At 37.0% G+C, this 19,725-nt stretch overlaps 2 protein-coding genes across 3 annotated transcripts; one reads left to right on the forward strand and one right to left on the reverse strand.

The window, feature by feature from the left end:
• The first annotated feature begins 7,192 nt into the window (after positions 1-7,192).
• Positions 7,193-10,262, forward strand: zgc:136439 (uncharacterized protein LOC678627 homolog). 2 transcript variants are annotated; one of them, XM_052149077.1, is made up of 8 exons: positions 7,193-7,540; positions 9,045-9,134; positions 9,214-9,293; positions 9,372-9,487; positions 9,593-9,690; positions 9,776-9,844; positions 9,923-9,981; positions 10,076-10,262. In XM_052149077.1, the coding sequence occupies exons 1-8, from the start codon at positions 7,349-7,351 to the stop codon at positions 10,194-10,196; spliced, it is 825 nt and encodes a 274-aa protein (XP_052005037.1). In that variant the 5' UTR covers positions 7,193-7,348; the 3' UTR covers positions 10,197-10,262. The 2 variants fall into 2 exon arrangements, with proteins under 2 accessions (XP_052005037.1, XP_052005038.1); XM_052149078.1 differs by lacking the exon at positions 9,045-9,134.
• On the reverse strand, positions 10,154-14,149 carry asnsd1 (asparagine synthetase domain containing 1). Its single transcript, XM_052149076.1, has 4 exons — positions 14,075-14,149; positions 12,520-13,990; positions 12,235-12,416; positions 10,154-10,687 (listed from the first exon to the last, which is right to left on the reverse strand). The coding sequence occupies exons 2-4, from the start codon at positions 13,918-13,920 to the stop codon at positions 10,441-10,443; spliced, it is 1,830 nt and encodes a 609-aa protein (XP_052005036.1). The 5' UTR covers positions 13,921-13,990; positions 14,075-14,149; the 3' UTR covers positions 10,154-10,440.
• Positions 14,150-19,725: the final 5,576 nt, after the last annotated feature.

Here is a 19,725-nt window from a genome sequence, read left to right on the forward strand (position 1 = left end):
TACAGTATTGCTCTATCATACACTAATCAATTGATATACCTTCATTTTCACAATGGGGCACAGCAGGGGCACCATTCAATTCCAAACTGCAATGAAGCAATAGAGTCATTAAACCAAGGATTGTCTCTACCCCTCACTCTGTATCTTCTGATAGGGGCATGTTTTTCAACTATAGCTAAAAAGGTCTTTTTAAAATAATTCCAGGCCAGCTCAACGTCATCCATATCACAAACTAAGTTTAAATCACTCTGATAGATTTCTTGAAGAAAAGCTTGCTCATTAAAACATTTATTCCCTTTAGTGTGAATAGGAAAAATACATTTTAGACTCCCAAACATTACTTTTGCAAATAGAAAAGATTAGAATAGAAGAACTCTGTAAGAGATGCCATTGCTTCCACAAAGCCCCCACTGAACATCGTGTCAGTCTGGGGTTACATGAAGAGACAGAAGAAATTGTGACAGCTTAAATAGATAGAAGAACTGTGGTGAATTCTCCGAGAAGCTTGGTACATCATATCTGCCAACAGCCAAGAAAAACTGTGTCCAGGTGTATCTAGTAGAATTGGGGCTGTTTTAAAGGCAAAGGTGCCCACACCAAATTTTGATTCAGCTTTTTTATGTTACTGGACTTTGTATGATGTTAATTGATAAATGGAAACTATTTATGGCATTATTTTTGAAGACATCCACAACATTTTTCACAAGTGCCTAAAACTTTTGCACAGTAGCCTACAGTGTGTGTAAAATATATATATATATATATATAATTTAATAATCTTTTTACATTTTTAAAAATCCCAAAACTTTCTTTATTTCCAGGTTTTAAATAAAGTGGTTTCAGAATTCTGGAGCCCATAGTACAACTTGAAATGCAGCTTTTGCTCTTTCAATCTCATTGTCCGAGTTTAAAAAGCTCTCATATATACTCATTGGAATTCCTCCCCATTTGTCGAATTACCTTCTGTTCAGCTGTGTTGATGCATGCAAACAGAGAAAATGCATGTTCAGCATCCAGGCAAATGTTCTGAAGGAAAACCATAAATACATTTTGATAAGCAATCCAATTGAAGAACAAATACTAGTCAATTATTCAGTCTGTTTGTGTCGTCAAAAGAGTACCATTGAAGAGCCAGTTTAAAGTGATTGCTGTAAATCTAAATGTGAATTACTTTATCTTCTGCTCTCATATGCTCCTGAACAATCTCTTAAGAAAAGTCCTCTTGTTCCCAAAATTCCCTCTGGAATTTTTGGTTCGTCAGCAGCACACAGGCAAGTGTTTGTGCCACCTGCACCTAGTGTGATTACAAACACAAAGAGGCATTACTCCAATGCCACTTCCTGTTTGTATCTCATTTATGGTTACAACTACAACAATTACTTTGACCTGCAGAGATTCATGTGATTTTAAAACCTCTGATAATGTAGAACCTTTTCTTGGTACATAATCTTTTGACTATTTTTATTTGCGGTGAGTGCCACTCCTGCAACCACAAAACTAAGGTTTTGTCATGTGCACTGTAACACAAAACATTTTACATCATAGAGATATCTCTAAAGGAAGTGTGGGATATTACCAATGCACAAAAAATCCCAGGGCTTTGATGATACCAAGTAGGGTCTTCTGTGTTGTTCGAGAACCTTGAAGCAAACACAACAAAGGTGGTATTCCTTTCTTCCTGCAAAAGCCATCCTAATGAGTACGACTGTCTCAGCTTATAGAGCTATCATTGCTTGGCACCATAAGAAACAACCAAATATGTGTTAGTGCTCTCAAAAACTGAAACGTTAACCAAATTACAACATTTGCATTCATTTGAATGAATAGTTAAAAAAAAAAAAAATTCAAATCTGTCATCATTTACTCACCCAAATGTTGTTCCAAACCCGTATGTCTGTCTTCCATAGAAAGAAAAGTATACGTTAGGCAGTATGTTAGCCTCAGTCATTATTCCATTTAATTGTGTGGGAAAGAGCCATGTCAACATTGTTCAAAATTTCTCCTGTTGTTTTCTACTGAAGAAAGCCAAATGGGTTTGGAAAGACATGAGGGTAAGAGTTTTCATTTTTAACGAAAAAACAAATAACAGAGAAAATTTTAAGCCTCTTTTCCACCATTGCCGATCCGGGACAGTTGGCACAGTTATTGTTTCTTTTTCCACTGTGGTGCAGTGAAATCAGGAGGATATCCGTAACATATTCATCTGTTGACGATGGCATGAGAGGTAAACATGGGAGCGAGTGTGGTGTGCTATGGAGAATGATCGCATATTCCAGTTTTTAGGACTGCTTTATTCCCTTGTTTTACTCTGCTAACAAACAGTAAAAACACAGACCAAGCAAAGTAAACTGAAAAAGTCACAAGGTTTACCATCATTTGCTGAGGGGTTGTGCTTACCACCGGACACAAACATACAGACAGGTCAAATTTCCCAGACTAGATTAAAGAGTATTTGTTGACAAAATAGTGTAGCAGTATTATATTAAAAGTTTATGAGAATATATTGATGTATTTTTAGTTCAAATGAGCTAGTAATCTACTTTCCTGACAAAAAAGTTGTGTAGAAAAATAAATATAGGCCGCAATACTAGTTAAACTGTCCTAATAAAATTATGAAGATACAATAAATGAGTTGCCACATACTAAAGCCATTTCTCCAGCATGGTTGAGTACGGTTAGCTAACCGTGCCAAGAATTACGGGCTGAGAATGGTTTATAATCATGCTGTGCTGAACTATGCTCAAGTGGAAATGCTATTGTAACTGTTCCATACCGTGCTTGGAACCATTTGGCCCGATGGTGGAAAAGGGGCTTTAGTTCTCGTGGTAATTTTTGACTGGACACACTACATGTCTTTTTTTTTTCATTTATCTTATTTACATATAATGTAAATTTCCTGATTTCACCATCAATTGCATATAGGCAAATTAGCACATTTATGCAACTTCACTAAAGTAAAACCTATACTTCTATAATTTGACATGTGTCATGCATTCAGGGCAGATTGCTGCCATCTGTTGAAAAAAGAAAAATAACATGACTTGAAAATAACATGGAAATAATAGCCAGTAGATGACTGTAGTGTTCTATGCAGCCACTAACTGTGTAGTAATCTATAGCATTGTGGCTGATTTATATATTGTATTTGACAAATACAAAAAGTCTTTCCCATTATTTTCCTATTCGGTCAATTTTTTGTCGCTTTTTTTTCCAGGGCACTTAGTCTTATCAAATCAAGTCCGAAGGTTTAAAGAAGACCACTTTTATTACATCGGAGAAATTGATTTTGGTCAAAAATGACCAAAAAGAATAGGAAGGGTTAAATAATAATAAAAAGTAACATAATTTGGAATCCAAAACTAACTAAACTAAAAAAATAAATACATTAAAAAAAAAATTACCCAAATAGCAGTAACAATAGGAATTGAATGGCCTAAAACACATTTCATTGAAATTAATTAATTCATTGATTAACTTTGGTAGCAATAATCTATTACAACTTAAACTAAATAAAAACAAAACTGAAACTAGAAAACACACACACACACACACACACACACACACACAAAACGAAAACAAACAGAGAGTGAAAGCCAACAAAAACTAAACTGAAAGAACAAATTGAAAATAATATAGAAATAAAACTCAGGAAAAAAATTTGAGCTATAATAACCCAGGTCTATATAACATTCTCAAGAGGGCCAATAATTTGTTCCAATCATGTAACAATTCTAAATTGAGGAAAGTTCTGTCTGAAAAAGATCTTTAGGGAACATCTGTTTGACGAAACGTTTTAACAGATGATCCGTCGACACGAGCCGACACCTGCCTGAAGAGGAAGCGCTCTTGCAACATACCATGGTTTTGGAATCACTGCCTGTAATCAGGTCATACCGTAACACTAATAGCAATACAAGAGACTCTTGTAAGCAATGTTGACGGAGCACCTCAGTGGGGGAATAGCATTCCACTGCACATGCCTTCCTGTCTTATTAATCTAACAGATCGGTACTGTCTCAAGGCAGGAAGTGCTGGCTGCTTACCTGCTGCAACAGAGCTGTTCTGTCAGTAACAGGGAGAAACCTCAGGCTTCCAAAGAGCAGTTAATCTGCTCAATTTATCCAGTGTCTGTCAACACTTAGTCAATGGGAACTGTTTACTGCACTTGGTGCGTCTTCTCTTTGGACGGCAGCTTTGCAGGGAGAGTGTTACTTGCATTCATCAGAAGACGTTGAGGTAGTTCTCGCTCTGTTTGCAGCTTGTTCTCTTTTAAATAAACAGTTTTCCTGTTCATTAAAAGTCAGTGCAATAAAATATGTGTCAGGTTGCCAAGCAGCAAATGGCTATCAAAATAAGGGGTTTTCAAACTGCGTTCAGGGTGGGGGACGCGTGGGGGGCTAGGGGTCTATGGAAAATGTCTGAGATAAAATAATATATATATATATATATATATATATATATATATATATATAGAATTGTATTATATAAATACATATTTTTTTTTATATTTAAATATAACTATGTATAATTATTTCATCATTATATATTGAATTATTGTTATATGAGGGGCTTTCTCAGCAAATATTTGTATGTGCGATTAATCGAGATTAATAATCGGGACACCATGTAATTAATTCGATTAAAAAATGTAATCGATTGACAGCCCTATTTTATATACTGTACATAATTATATTTACTGAATTTTACATAATTGTCATTTCAGTTAAATCTAAATGTTTCTCTTTAGGTTTTTACATGTAACATTACTCAAATTTTGTGTAGAAAAAAAACCCACTATCAACTTAATGCAAGGTAGGCTAAATATATATATTTTTTTCAATTACTTTTTGCTTTAAAATAAAAACAATATAAAAGTTCATTTTCAGTCTCCACTTTCATAATCACATTCTTCTTATTTTGTTTTTGGCTATGCGCATTGTTCCTGCATTTCACCACCAACTGTGCATGGAGGAAAATGTATAGTAAAAAATGACTTAAACCTTCTGTTTCTCACCCACACCTATCATTTCGCTTCCGAAGACATGGATTTAACCACTGAAGTCGTATGGGTTATTTTTCTGATACCCTTATGTGCCCTTTGGAGCAGCAAAGCTGAGATATTCCTCTAAAAATCTATGTTTGTGTTCAGCAGAAGAAAGTCGTACACATCTGGGATGGCGTGAGGGTGAGTAAATGATGAAAGAATTTTCATTTTTGGGTGAACTAACCCTTTAACATCAAATAAAATGGCTCTCAAACAGTTTAAATTGGACTTTATACATCCTATCTTTCACAACGGGGGTCTCTTGTGAGGCAATAATCACATTTGGGGGTCCTTAGCATTAAAAAGTTTGAAAACCCCTGATCAAAACAACACAATGCAAACCTGATCAAGGTGGGAGCATTTTCAACAGATTGGGAATCAACATTTTTTTCCTCAAGGAAATCAGAAGGGGCACGAGGAAAGTGATGAGTTTCAGTTAAGCAAGATCTCTGGAGACTTCAGCACTCCTCTCAAGGTGCTTTCTCGCTAGTTTAATATGGCCAGCCAGTCTTTTCTGCAGTCTCTGCTAGGTGGCTAGATCAATTTGTCCTCTGTGAGTCTAACCACATTGGATAATGTATGAGCCCCATCAAACACAAACAGATTTTAGTGCTGGTGGACAGAGGTGAGGTAGGCGCTCAACTTAATCAGGATATTTTCTGAGTATTGTGAGAAGAGGTTCTCCTCTTCTGCACCCCTGGGCTCATAGGTTGGGTCTACATCAATGTCCTCCTTAAATGCCCTGATAACACGGATCATCTGAGATGTCCATGAAACCTGGTTAGATCAATCGATAGATAGATGGTTCTCCATAAATCAGAGAAGCGCACACATTTCTCTCTAGAAGTGTAATTCCCATGCCAAAGAGATTTTATTGTGTAATCAGTGTTTATTAGAATCTGTCCAACATTTGTACCACATATGCTGGTGGTAACTGGCACGTGGAGCTCTGGTCATAGTTTGGTACAAGTGTGATAACTGGAACCTGGTAAAAAAAAAAACATGAATTCCCACAGCAAGCTCTCTCACAATCTGATGAACAACTCTCAGGGGCAAACATGAGTCAAAGAGTGCAAGAATTATTATGTTCGGATGCAAGATGTTCCTCACTTGTCTGATGATGCCTGGAGGTGAATCCACAGTGAGGCTGTGTTCTTCACCACTGAACAACCAGCTACAGTTGATCCGACTAAGTGATTCTTGCAATTCCCTGCAGTCATATTTCTGCAGTAAAGCTCTTGCATTTATGTGAGCGGCCAGCACAGCGTCAACATCTCTGACATAGCTCTGATTTGATGGGAAAGCAACGCTGTACAAGTCCTCCATGGTTTAATAAAAAACTTCATCAGCTCTTGGAGAAATTCAACATGAGATCCTAATATTAAACAATAGGCAACTGAAAATAATATTAAATCGTCATTCTCTTTCTAAAAGACCAGTAAGGTTCCTAATTAAATACTGCGTTGCCTCGTTAAATGTATTGTTTCGAACAGCCTTGATCTTGACCAGGGCGTAGCTAATGTGGTGAAATGTGGTAACGATTCTAGGGGCCCACAAAAAATTTAAACTGTATTTTTTTTATACAAAAAAGGCCCAGACCTATATATAGTCAGGGGGCCCAGAGCTTGGCAACCACGAGGGCTCTGCAAGGCCTCAGAACAACCACTAGATGCTGTTGTTGCGCAACTTAACGATCACGTCGTAAATCTGGATTTGTTTTAGATTTGCATTACGTATATGTGTGTATGAAGGGGGGTGGGGGTGTGTGTGTGTGTGTGTGTGTGTGTGTGTGTACGTATATGTATAATTATATATTTTTTAAATGATCTGTCTTGCTGCTGTTTTTGTATTGTTGTGCACTGGAAGCTCCTGTCACCAAGACAAATTCATCACTCAACTTTGACCTCCGTTTAAAGACGCCGTGCCATTTTAAAAACAATAAAAGTGTTCGTGACTCTGCGTCTAGATTTTTTACCTCAATTGCGCGTGAACATGTCAGCTTGTGAACGGCCCATAAATTCCGCTTGCCCATTTTTAAATTGTATTATTCCGAACCTATATTGGTCTGATTGGTAAATTGGTTTTAAACTGGCATTGATCCACGGCGCTGCGTGTGAAAAGTTACGTTGTCCGCATTGATACAGCGCATGTCTGTGTCCACTGTCCAGAGGCTTAATGTACAACAACCTTTGCCCAGAAAGGCACGCGCTCGATGATTTACTTGGTCCAAGCAAGGCAAGCGGAATTTTCAGATTTTAGTCGATTCATTCTGAATGCTGTTGTCACTTTAAATTTGAGCCGGCAATGAAAGCAGTAATTTTAGCTGCAGGCTACGGAACAAGATTACAGAGGGATGTCGAAAACGAAACGACGGGGAATTTTAGGCATCTGGGCGGCATTGCCAAGCCGCTGCTTCCCATTGGTCCATGTGCCCTTATCTCACATTGGGTACTGGCATTGACCAAAACAGGATGTGTGGACACAATTTACGTTGTTGTGAGTTCAGAGTTACTGTTTATATATATAAATCAAATGGATTTATCTTGTTTTAGAAACAACACTGCATAAGATATTTAGGTTTTTCAGATAATGTATTTTGAAGTTTGGAGCAGAAGAAATAGAAATAAACCTTGTGTAAACTGTCAGCTTTATGCTAAGCTAAAATGCTATTTCTAGCCATTTTACATGCACATTATCAGGCGCGATCATATTTCTTTATGAAGAAAATTCACGTTGGATCATAACTTCTTTTTTTCTAGTGAGACCTTTTATATTAGGGCAAAAATCCTATTCTTGATAATACTTTTTTCCTGTAAATATATCTAAAAATCCTTAAAACAAGATCAATTTGATTTATCTTGTTTTAGAAATAACACTGCATAAGCTATTTAGGTGAAGATAATGTATTTTAACGTGTATTTTGTCTGACTGTACTGGCAGAGTTTTTAGTCAAAACAAGTGAAACTTGTTCTACCAGTGCTGAAGTAGTAACCCAAAGTATTTAGTATATGTTACTGACTTTGAGTAATCTAATGGAACATGTTACAAATTACAGCATGTATTCTGCAATCTATAGTAGAATACATGTCAAAAGTAACCCTCCCAACCCTGTGTGTGTATTAGGGCTGTCAATGGATTACAAAAAAACTCATATAACAATAATTCGATATATAATTATACATAGTTATCTTTAAATATTAAAATAAAACTTAGATAATAAAAAAATATTCAGATAATTAAAATGCATTACATTCATTGATAAGACAATCCCAAAAGTGGTTTTAGAATACAATGTATTGTTTACTACTATATTACTGATCATAAGTCAGTCATTGGCATACAGTTCACAGCAATCCATTACACAAGTGAATTTGTCAATCAGTTGCAGATTTATTATGAGCGCTTGTTTAAGAGCCCGTCAATCTACACCTGTGTCAGACATGCTTGTGTAGTGTCTCGGGTGCGTTGCATCATAAACATAAAATGTTTAGTTCACTGTTTCAAGTTAAATATAGTTTAATACTCAATCTTTAAACGCATCTTGAGATCCCTTAGATCGCATTTGCGCTCCTTTAAGTGTTTTGAACGCAAGAAAGTAATGCATGTCTGTGTTGTGGGTTTTCTTCACTGTATAAACTGTTGCTCATACAGCTGAAATTTCACTTACTGCCCTCTGGAGTAAACAGGTGGTATTACAAGCTTGCATTTTTTCAGGAATCTTCCTTATACATACAAGTGCAATTAATTGCCTACATTTTTTGTCAAATGAATTGCACTGAATTAACGGGTTAAATCGACAGCCTTATATATATATATATATATATATATATATATATATATGTATGAGTGTGTGTATATATATATATATACACACACACACACACACACATACACACACTGTATACGACTATTGTGCTTTTGCAATCATAATTTTGTACTCGTATGATAATTATACAAAAAGAAAATATGCAGATTTACAAATGCACCATGTATTGAACAGACAAATGACCTTTACCATGAAGAATTCCAGCAGTGGGCTCAAGAGTTTCAAAATGTTAAAATCCTAAATGATGGCACAAGAAGAAACGAGGCGAGTACACAGTCACCGGTAATGGACTAATTATGAAAATATAACTATGATATTAACTCCTTTTCAATTCCCTCTGCAGGACAGACATGGTGCTGTTGCTTGTCTTCAGTTGACAGTCAAGCTCTGTGCTGTGGACGATAACTTACTAGTTATTGGAGGGTATGACCAGCATCATATTCAATAAGTCACAGTTTTCATGGCTATACGGTCACAAATGTGTTCTTTTATTGTTTGCAGTGACACTTTATTCAAAGAGGATTTCAGCCTAAGGAAATTCACAGCACATTTTTTTGACTTGCAAAATAAAAACAAAGAAAGCAATTTAGTGCTGTCATACCAATGCAAAGATGAGGGTAAGTGTATTCAAAATGATCTAAAAAGGCAGTAAAATAACATTACTAGTTTTAAATGCATTATGATGTAATGTCCACTATCAAGTACTCTATTTGTCTTCTTAGAAACATCTAAGTATGGGATTCTGGAGTTGGATGAGGACCTTAAAGTACAGAGCATGAAGGAAAAGCCTCTCTCAAGTGATACGGATTCACGGAATGCAGTATGTTTCCCTCGTATTGAAAGTTAAGGATACGTCCGTATCATCTACAACAGATATCTCATATGGGTTTCATTCCTTTTTGCAGTGTCCCTGCTTTTACTTATTTTCAAGGACTACTCTTCCTTTTTTGGACACCTTTCTTGATGAGAAGAAGGTACAGTTGATTAAAACTTGAACTTTGATTTATTTTTCTATAATGTTCAATTTTCTAATGTAAAGTTTCTCCATATAGAATGCATCCATTGAAGAACGGGACGCACCAGGGACCTTTCTGTCATGGCTCATATTAAGGTTACTTACTAATGGTTTGATTACAGGTGAAATGTGTAAGGCAGTGTGTTTACTCTTATTTAATTATATTAAATCACACCCCGTTTCTTCTTAGGAGGCCGGTGTATGTTCACATGATATCTGGTCGATTTGATGTGGGGAATCTTCCATCATACATTGAATGTGACAAATATTTCAAGGACCAACTTCAAAATCCAACTGTTTATTTAATGTAATCCAAACAAGTACTTACAAAACTCTACACATATGAAAATGATGTTAAAAATAAAACTGTAATGTGATTTTGTTGTGCTTTCTGCCGGGTGAATTGCTGCTACAAATTGGGTAATTTGTATTAAATCCCAAAACCAGTAATGAGTTAAGCAGAGTAGATGGAATTTGTAGCAGTTTATTTGCATTAAAACAACTTTTTGTGAATGATTGTTGTATAAGAAACAACAGTCCTTTCAGAATATTAAATTACACAGTGACAAGCCTTTTGCACTTATCGGAGGCCTTCTCGTGGTGGTCTTCTAACTTGGCGATTCTGGAGCCAAACTGCATGGCTCGCTTAGGTAATAGAGCAGAGAGACCCAATCCTAACTCAACAGCTGTTAACCGGAGTAACAGCTTTTCTCCAACTCCCCTGGGTAGAGACAAGTCAGCCTTTTCCCACACAGGCAGGCCGTTAAGGAAACTGACTACATCTTCGTCCAAGTATGGGAATCTGAGTTAAAAATAAATACATTTACCATGTATTATTTACATGCATTATTCTCAATGTTAGCAAGTTGTAGCAGCTAGTGGAACTTCTGTGAAGACAGCACCTTGCATATGTAAGTTGAATGCTTTACCATCACACCATGCTGTGTGAATATGTATGTTGTTTGAGATACAAGTGTTGATCTGAGGTCTGCTAAAGCTAGTGACAACACATCACGTGTGCTTGAAACTTTACTTCCGTAAGCTGTTAAATGGCAAATGCTTCCATGTAGTAACAAACCGTTAAGTGTTCCATTTGGGATGATACTGCAATCTGAATATTCATACACTACACGTTTAAGTGCATAGTATATTTTGTAAGTGCATAGTGTGTCATTTGGGACACAGCTTCAATATTTACTTACTACAAAACCGAAAATCTTTTCCATTCAACGACTGTTCATAGAGACCACAGATGTTAAGCTCCATAAAGAACCAAAAACAAAGACTTGTGCATATTCCAAGTATTCTGAAGTCATTCAAATGCTTTTTGATGAACAGACCAATTTCATTATTCACTGAGAATCTTCCCCTCGGCCAAACTCTCCCCTCAGTATCTTGTTCAGATTAAAAATGTGCTGTCATAATGCATCAGATATAAAAACATTAACAACAAAATTCCACAGGTTTGCAATGTGTTGCAAGTGAAAATAGCGCAACAGCTGGAATATGTTTGGTGTAAAGAGAATTAAAAATGGTGTGCTGCAGTGGAGGGGAAGATTTGTGTGAAATGCTACCTACATTTTGTCACAAAGCAGACTTTGAATATTACAAATTAGTCATATGAAATATTTATAGTGTATTTTACCTATTAGAAGCTTTTCAGTAGAGTTAGACAGATATTTCGGTTTAACCTATTAATCTGTGCTGATAGTTGCCTTTCAGAACTATGCAAAATCTATGCTGATAGTTTTTGGTTTTTATACCTCCGTTTTCCTCTGGTGCTGGAGGATTTCAAAGTTAGAACAGCTTAGTTCCACAGTAAAACAGCAGCCTCTAGAGGTGAAATAAGGACCCTTGTCATATCAGTAACCTTATAAAAGTTGTTTTATTCTACATGGGGGAGGTGCGCCCTCATGGGGGCTGCCATTTTAGACTCACATGACCAGCTGAAAACTACTCGCTCACAGTTACCATCTTTTTATTGGACACTTTCACTCTTGGAAATAAATTATGGCTGATTGTGAATAGTGAATTTCTACAATAGCATCTGCAACTGAAAACTATTGATTTTGAATGATGCTGCATAAACATCACTAGGTGTCACTGTAAGTCCAAGATGACATGAGCAAAAAGTTACTGAGTACATTTTTAAGAACAATTTTAAACACTTTATAATTCGATTTTTACAACTTTTGGCCAATTAATCGATTATCGGCCTTTTCCACCAACTTGGTTATTGGTCGACCTCTACTTAACAACCATGGTCAATATTAACTGTCATTTTTGGTGAATTTTTCCTTTAATCTAGACACTTATCACTAATTTTTAGTTGCAAAATGTAACTCTTGCCTGGCCTCTTTTCCATGGTCCCCGATGATTCTGTCATCCCTTCCAAGATTTCTTGAGGATATTCGGCCCAGTTCCATAGCCAGCTCTTTGACAAGCCCTTCCAGCCCGGAGGTTTTATACCGCACCCTGTGTCTGGAGTATCCAGCTAGCTGTTCATCTGCCCCAATGCCAGTCAAAACCACCTGCGATATAAAAAAAAATACCCAGTCTTTCCATGTACTCCAGAGTTTTTAGGCAGATGTAATATCAATGTGAACAAAATAAAAACAAACCATCAGCAGTTACCTTTGCTTCTGATGTATAAAGCTCTTGTTCAGTGCCCTCATTTATGACACCAATTCCTCTGGCTGCAAACCAGACAGCGCATCCAAGGCTGTCATCAAGAACGGTGTCCAAAGGATGAACCAAATGACAGATGCGTTCTTGTCGCATTTCTTTCAGCTCCTCTTGAGTTACGTTGATTGCAACAAAGTTCCACTTGCGCTTTGGACTGAGTTTTATTAGTTCTAGCAGGCCAGCTCTACCGGTGATTCTATCTGGCACATCGAAACAGTTCAATCTCTGCTGATCTGATGGTTGTGGTGTTTTATCAGTATTATTACGGTCTTTGTTCTTTGAGGACTTAGGAGGCACCTTTGCCACTTGCATTTTGAAAGCAACATTGAGCAGGTCAATGGGTTTGTCTGCAGGAATGTGCCTATCTGCAAGGGCCGCTAATATCATTGAATCGATTCCCCCAGAGAAAAGAATAGCAATATCAGCTTTGGTATGGTTTAAGGGAACTGCCGATTGATCTTGACTTGCTAGATACTGTACTCTCATACGAACCGCCTCACTGAGAACATCAATAAGCTTGTTAACCATTTCTCTCTTTGCTGGGTTTGAAAGAAGTGCCTTCAGATTTTCAACTGAGGTTTGGGAGGCATTCAGGTCTTGTTCAACAATAGAGGAAATAGATGTGTTCATTGGACAAACAGGGGAGGTCAGACAAAGTCCAGAAATGTTTCGGTTTACGGAGACGGAACTGGGAAGACCTTCCCATTTGAATTCCTGCGTATCATTTCGCTTGTCATCAAAGTGAAAACCCCATGGATAAAGTTCAAAAGTAAATGTACCCAACTGTGAAAAGTCCCTTAGATCAAACCTGTAAACGTTAGGTGGTACTTCATGCCACTGGGATTCAATATTATCTTCTGCTGGCTGACAAGCAACTGATGCAAGTGTGAAAGATGCTCTTTCAGGATCAAATTTCCAAAGCAGACTCCTTCTTCCAAAAAAATCCCTCCCAAACCAGATACAGTGTTGTTCTTTTTGGTAGTAAATGAAGGCCCAGGGTCCCTTAAGTTGTGACAGAAAAGACACTATATCTGAGGCGCTCTGCATGTTCGACAGGTGATGGAGAACAACTTTAGTGTCATTTTCTACTTGCCTTACTGTCAGACCACCAAAAACCTCCCCATTCCAGAGAAGCATATTCCCATTTTCATCTTGAAGAGGCTGAGGGGTCAAGCAACCCCTCATATGAAGCACATGGGCAGAGAAAAGAAAACTGGAATCTAAATTTGAGATTGTTTCTATGATGTCCTGGCTACAGCTGGGACCCCTGTTTTTAAGCTTTCTTCGCACATGCTCCTCCAGTGGAACATGCAGAGTGGCCAAACTGACCACACAGCATATCCCACACATTTTTCAGCAAAAAAAAGTTTCCAACAGCACTATATGTCTTGATATTCTTTCCTCATATTATCCAGGTCCTCTGTAAGAGACAAGGTGAATTAAAAATGTATTAGGAGGCGGCAATCAAAAAGGTACAGTGGTATAATTTTTGAATGAAACTTACTTTTGCAAGAGCTGAGGGTCTCTTCCTTCTCTGCCAGAAAGAATATATTGCTGTTGGGTTGCTGGGTGTAGACTCTCTGTAAGAGTAAGCCCATTATGATACTGTAGCAAATTATATATATTTATGTCCAGACACATGGGTCATTCTAATATTGCGGTAGCATTGCCATCTGAAATTTCTTCCCAATTTAAATTAGCCAATGCTACATTAAACCTACCATGCTATAGTGATTATTTTTTACCATATTTCTCATTTCATTTGAGGTCATGTAAAATACATGCAGAACAATTTTTTCATACAAGTGTTTTTTTTATAATATTTTGTGGTAAAACCAGTTACATTAAAATTAAAGACAATAGTTGAATGCAAGCTATTAAATTCAATTAATATAACATTTTACTTATTGCAGTCTACACTCCTGGGCAAACAAATTGAAATAAAAATGGTCCAAGCACAAAATGGCAAAACATTAAACTTTTAATGGTCTTAACCACAAATCATTGGTCAGGAAATTAGCAAGAACAGAAAAAAGTAATTGATAAAGTAACTCAGTATGGGATAGTTTTCCCTTCGATTTCATAAAATGTTTAAGCCTTGTGGGTAAACTTGCAGACAGTATTTTGCAGAAAGAAGAGTCAATGTTGTTCCACTCAATGCTGATAGCTTCAAACAGTTGATGAGACCAAATATTCTCTATAGGGTTCAAATCTGGACTCTGACCAGGCCAAAATATTACCCTAATGGACTTGTTCCCAAGCCAATTCTTGGTGGTCTTTGCCGTGTGGGCATGGGCATAGTCTTGTTGTAATTTAACATCTGATCATTCCTCTTAAGAAAACCACTTTTCAATTGTGGAAAGCAAGCCTGTTTCAATAGTCTGCTGTTCTCTAAAGCATTAACTGACTTTCCACATGAAGCAGTTCTCCAGTACCAGCAGCTGAAAACGCTCCACACACCATGACACCTCTTCCTCCATACTTCACTGTGGCAGAGGTGCCTTCACTAAGGCACTTTTCCACTGCACTTTATGGTTCATCTCACCTCAACTCGCTTTACTTTTCTGAGCTTGCATTTCCACTGAAGTTTAGTGCCTCAACATGGGTGGGATTATAGGATGATCCTCATAGTTGCACCGCCTCTACTGCTGTGACATCATCTTAAACAGGACACAAACGGACCAAAATAGCACAACCGCTAGCGATTAGCTACTAGCTCATTGTGCTGCATAAAGAAGTTGTTGCATGGTGATTTTACACAAGTGTAACAGTTAAATCGGCCTGGTTGTTTTAGAAGCAAGCTTCCAGTAGCTGGTCATCTAAGTCAAGTGAAGCGTTCAAGCAGAGTATAGATTTAACGTAACAACATATACTATCCTCCATCGGGGCTGAGTCCAGGGCACTCTCCCTCCCATTGCTCGATGGTTTAGATGGCGTCCATTTGGTCGAACCACTTCCACTATTCCTTGCTGGTTCTGTAGTCACTTACGTTTTTTTACTTTTCCCTACACTGTTGGTAGGTCCGGTGGTAGCTGTGTGCGTGCAACATCTGAGACAATTCCGGAGACTTTTTCAGTTGACCGTCTGCACCTCGTTTATTGACCACGGTTTTGCACAAAGCTATTTCTTTTTTCACAATTCGAAAGTCGTGTGAACAAATGATACTTTTATCGCTGTTGCCAACTATAAAACTAGCGGGTTGATGTCGGAAATCCAGTGATGCTGGTAGTGACGATTCTCCCTGAATCAGTGATCAGCAGCATTTTGACGTCACATTTAGTATTAGCTCAGCTCGCTTGGAACCTCGACCGAGGTGGTACTAAAACAGTATCAGGTACCAGTTACTATTCACAGTGGAAAACCCCCAAAAAGAGAGATTTATCAAACATTTAAATCACTATCACGATTTTACCTTTGCATACAAGAAGACTATATAAGTTTTCAGCTTTTTCCCCAAACAGTTCACTGCAGTAAAAGAAAATGATCAAATAGTGGCACAGAAGTGCACCAGCAGTTCAACTGTTTAATTCTTGCTAATTTCCTGATCCTAACCAATGATTTGTTCCAGAGACCATTAAAAGCTTAAATGATTTGCCATTTTATATTTCACAAAAAAATGTGTTACTTTTATTAGGCTAATTATTTGAAGGGGAGAAAGTCTTTCTTCATGCTAAAAGTTTCAAAATTAAAATGAAACGAAAATCAATTATTATAAGTTCATGCATACTATTCGACTAAACGTGAGTGACAGCATCGCTTTGTAATTGTGTAATGACTCATAGAGAACGTCTAAAGTAAACAAGACGACATACATACCCGGTGTTTCTTCAAATTGGACAACTCGTCGACTAAAATCTTTTGCTCTTTGATCTGTGGGTGTATATAAACTCATTACAAACATCAATGATTAAGTAAACGATTTAAATGTCTTTAACTGACTTAAAACTGAAGCGTTATGAAACTATTATAGTAAACCTTGTTGTTCAGTTCCTCTTTAGGTGTGCTCTCTTCTTGAGCTCCGGGTTCCGTTCGCTGGCTGTTTTTAGATGTCATTTTTAATATAAAAACGTTTCGAATGTTCTAGGGAAACATTTCCACGTTTCCTCAAGTATACATACGAGTAAGTACGTCGTCGCTTTGATTGCACGTCACGAAAGTGAGGGAGGGGCTTGATCTTCTTCTTGTTAATGGCCATTCACTCAAAGGAGCATTATCGCCACCTACCATATTTTATATCCTACTACATCCTTTTTGCCTGAAAACATGATGCTCTGCCAAGATCATAGAGCTATGTTGTGGATCCGGCATCAGATGGCGCTGCGTGTTCAGCTCCTCCGTCCTTTGCCAAATACCCACACAGTCCCAATCCGAGCATTGCACAATATTACATTATTCTATCTAAACCTGTGTTATGTAGAAAGGTACAAAAGTGCTTTATAAACTGGTGTTTCCGCTAGACACAAAATATCCTCTACACTTACTAATCTACCCTCAATGCTCTCAAAAATGTTTATTATACTTATCACATACCAACAGTACTGTACATGCTCCAAAGTTTCTAAGATCCTACAATTGTCACACAATCCATCTCTATGCTTACTCATAATTGCCAAAGTTGAGTTTAAGCCTGTATGTCCCAGTCTGAGCCTAGCTAACAATACTTCCTCCCTTCTATTAATTCCCATAGACCATTTACTTGCTACTATCTTCCTAATTTTATAAAGCCATTTTGTTGCTACTATCCCATCTTTCCTGCCATTCTTTATTTATTTCCTTCTGAGGGCATGATCTTGGCCCCATACAAATGCCATATGTGACACAATTAGGTATTTAGAGTGAAAGAAAATGCAGTTTGATGATACCAAATAGGAGACTGGACTATTTGCCAAAATAAATATAAATGAATAATGTCGAAATCAGGAACTTTTGTGAGTTTTGCTAGGACATCTGCTCTCTCTCTCTCTCTCTCTCTCTCTCTCTCTCTCTCTCTCTCTCTCTCTCTCTCTCTCTCTCTCTCTCTCTGTCTCTCTGTCTCTCTCTCTCTCCCCCTTGAGATGTTGTAGCTATTTTAAAACATGACATTCAAACACAGCTCATTCAGATATTATGATAACCTGAAACTGGAGAGCTGTTGACTCTCGAAAAAAAATAAGTAAATGTTTGTTATGTGATTTCAATGTCCAAAGTTCTGGAGGAAAGAAGGTGTTTCTGTCAAAGGTGACCTACATTTACTGTCTTGTACTGTAAAAATGTATTAGTTCTATAGGATGCAAGAAGGATACAGTACAACAAAGCTAATGACTCCTGGGGTAAAAGGCACTTTTGATCATTTTTTTCCACCCAATATAATAATTATCACAAACTAAAAACATCACCACACACACAATTAGCACAAAAGACTGCTGGGTTGGCAAAGGAGATTGCTGCAGAATATCTGTTTTGCAACAAATTGTTTTCATTGAGGGGAACCGACTTGTTACGAAGTATGTGCAAATTGGCAAAACTGACCACAGTTTGTGAAATATACCTGCACTAACATTGTAGCCCCAAGATATATATCATTCATGTACTTTGGGCAAAATTTGGGTTCTTATAAAATGCTTGAGAGGAGAAGCTATGAATTGTTAAAAGTGCTAAAATAAACAGATTTTTTTTTCACTATTTGCTTGTGGTTATTTTTAATAAGTGTATGCTATTTTTTTTGTACGCAAAAATCAATTTCACTTTATACACTTTAAATTGTTTTTCAATCAATATTCAATGAAAATATTGGGACCAGAAAAAGTTTGAAATTAACTAAAGGAATAGGAACCCCAGATGTGTATGACTTTATTTTTTCTACTGAACACAATCAAAGATTTTAAGAAGAATTTGTCAGCTCTGTTGGTAAATGGTGACCAGAACTTTAAAGCTCCAAAAGGCACATAAAGGCAGCATAAAAGAAATCCATAACTCCAGTGTGTAAATTCATGTCTTTGAAAGTGATTTGAGAGGTGTGAGTGAGAAACAGATCAATATTTAAGTCCTTTGTTACTATCAATCTGCACTTTCACTTTCACTTTCACTTTCACATTCTTCTTGTGTTTTTGGCAATTCACATTCTTCACGCATATCTCTCATCTAATGGGCAGGGAGGATAAGTTATAGTAAAAAAGGACTTAAATATTGATCTGTTTATCACACACACCTATAAAATCACTTCAGAAGACATGGATTCAAACACTAGAGTTGAAAGGATTACTTTTATGCTGCCTTTATGTGATTTTTGGAGCATCAACATTTTGGCACACATTCACTCACATTGAGGACCTACAGAACTGAAATATTCTTCTTAAAATATTTGTGTTCAGCAGAAGAAAGAAAGTCACACATCTGCGATGGCATGAGGGTGAGTAAATGATGAGAGAATTTTGAGGTGAACCATACTATTAAGGGGGCTTAGGCCCCATTTCATCCTACTGTCTGATCAAATACTTTAATTACTTGAAGTAATAGTCTGGCCTTGAACTTTGCTTTAAGGTTTGAACTAGACATGCGGGCACACTGGACATACACTTATAGTAATTATTCAGATATTGAATCATCTGGATCACTAAGTCATTTTAATAAATCTTATATATATATATATATTTCTTTCTATTTGTAATGACAGTTTTAAAATAGAACCATTTGAGTTTTGTAATAATTCCTATTTTTAATACCAGTTAGAGCCCACTCTCTGGTTTTGTAAACTTCTAACCTCATTCACGACATTGAAAACCTGCATTTACAGAATTACAGTATTTATGTTTGTGGTCCGGTTGATTGTGCATTAGCCCCTGTGCTATTTAACTCTGTTGAAATGTGTGGTCACCCATGAAAGACTTAAGTGTTAAATCATGTGGACAGTGTTTGTTTATGTGTTTCTGCCTCTAATATCACAAAGACATGAGTTTGTTTGGGTTCAATCATGATTTTGGCAATAAAGTCTCCCGGCAGACTTCTGTATTGATTCTACACACCTGGATAATGATTGTATCCTTATCATTGGAAATTGTCAATGCCCAGGGATACTACATTTATTTAAATGGTTGCAGAGCTGAATTGTCAGTTCAAAGAAAATAATGTTACAACAAGCTGAATTTACTCAATTTAATCCAGATATAGACCACAAAT

The sequence above is a fragment of the Xyrauchen texanus genome, chromosome 18 (assembly GCF_025860055.1).
Source record: "Xyrauchen texanus isolate HMW12.3.18 chromosome 18, RBS_HiC_50CHRs, whole genome shotgun sequence".
NCBI classification, from domain to species: domain Eukaryota; kingdom Metazoa; phylum Chordata; class Actinopteri; order Cypriniformes; family Catostomidae; genus Xyrauchen; species Xyrauchen texanus.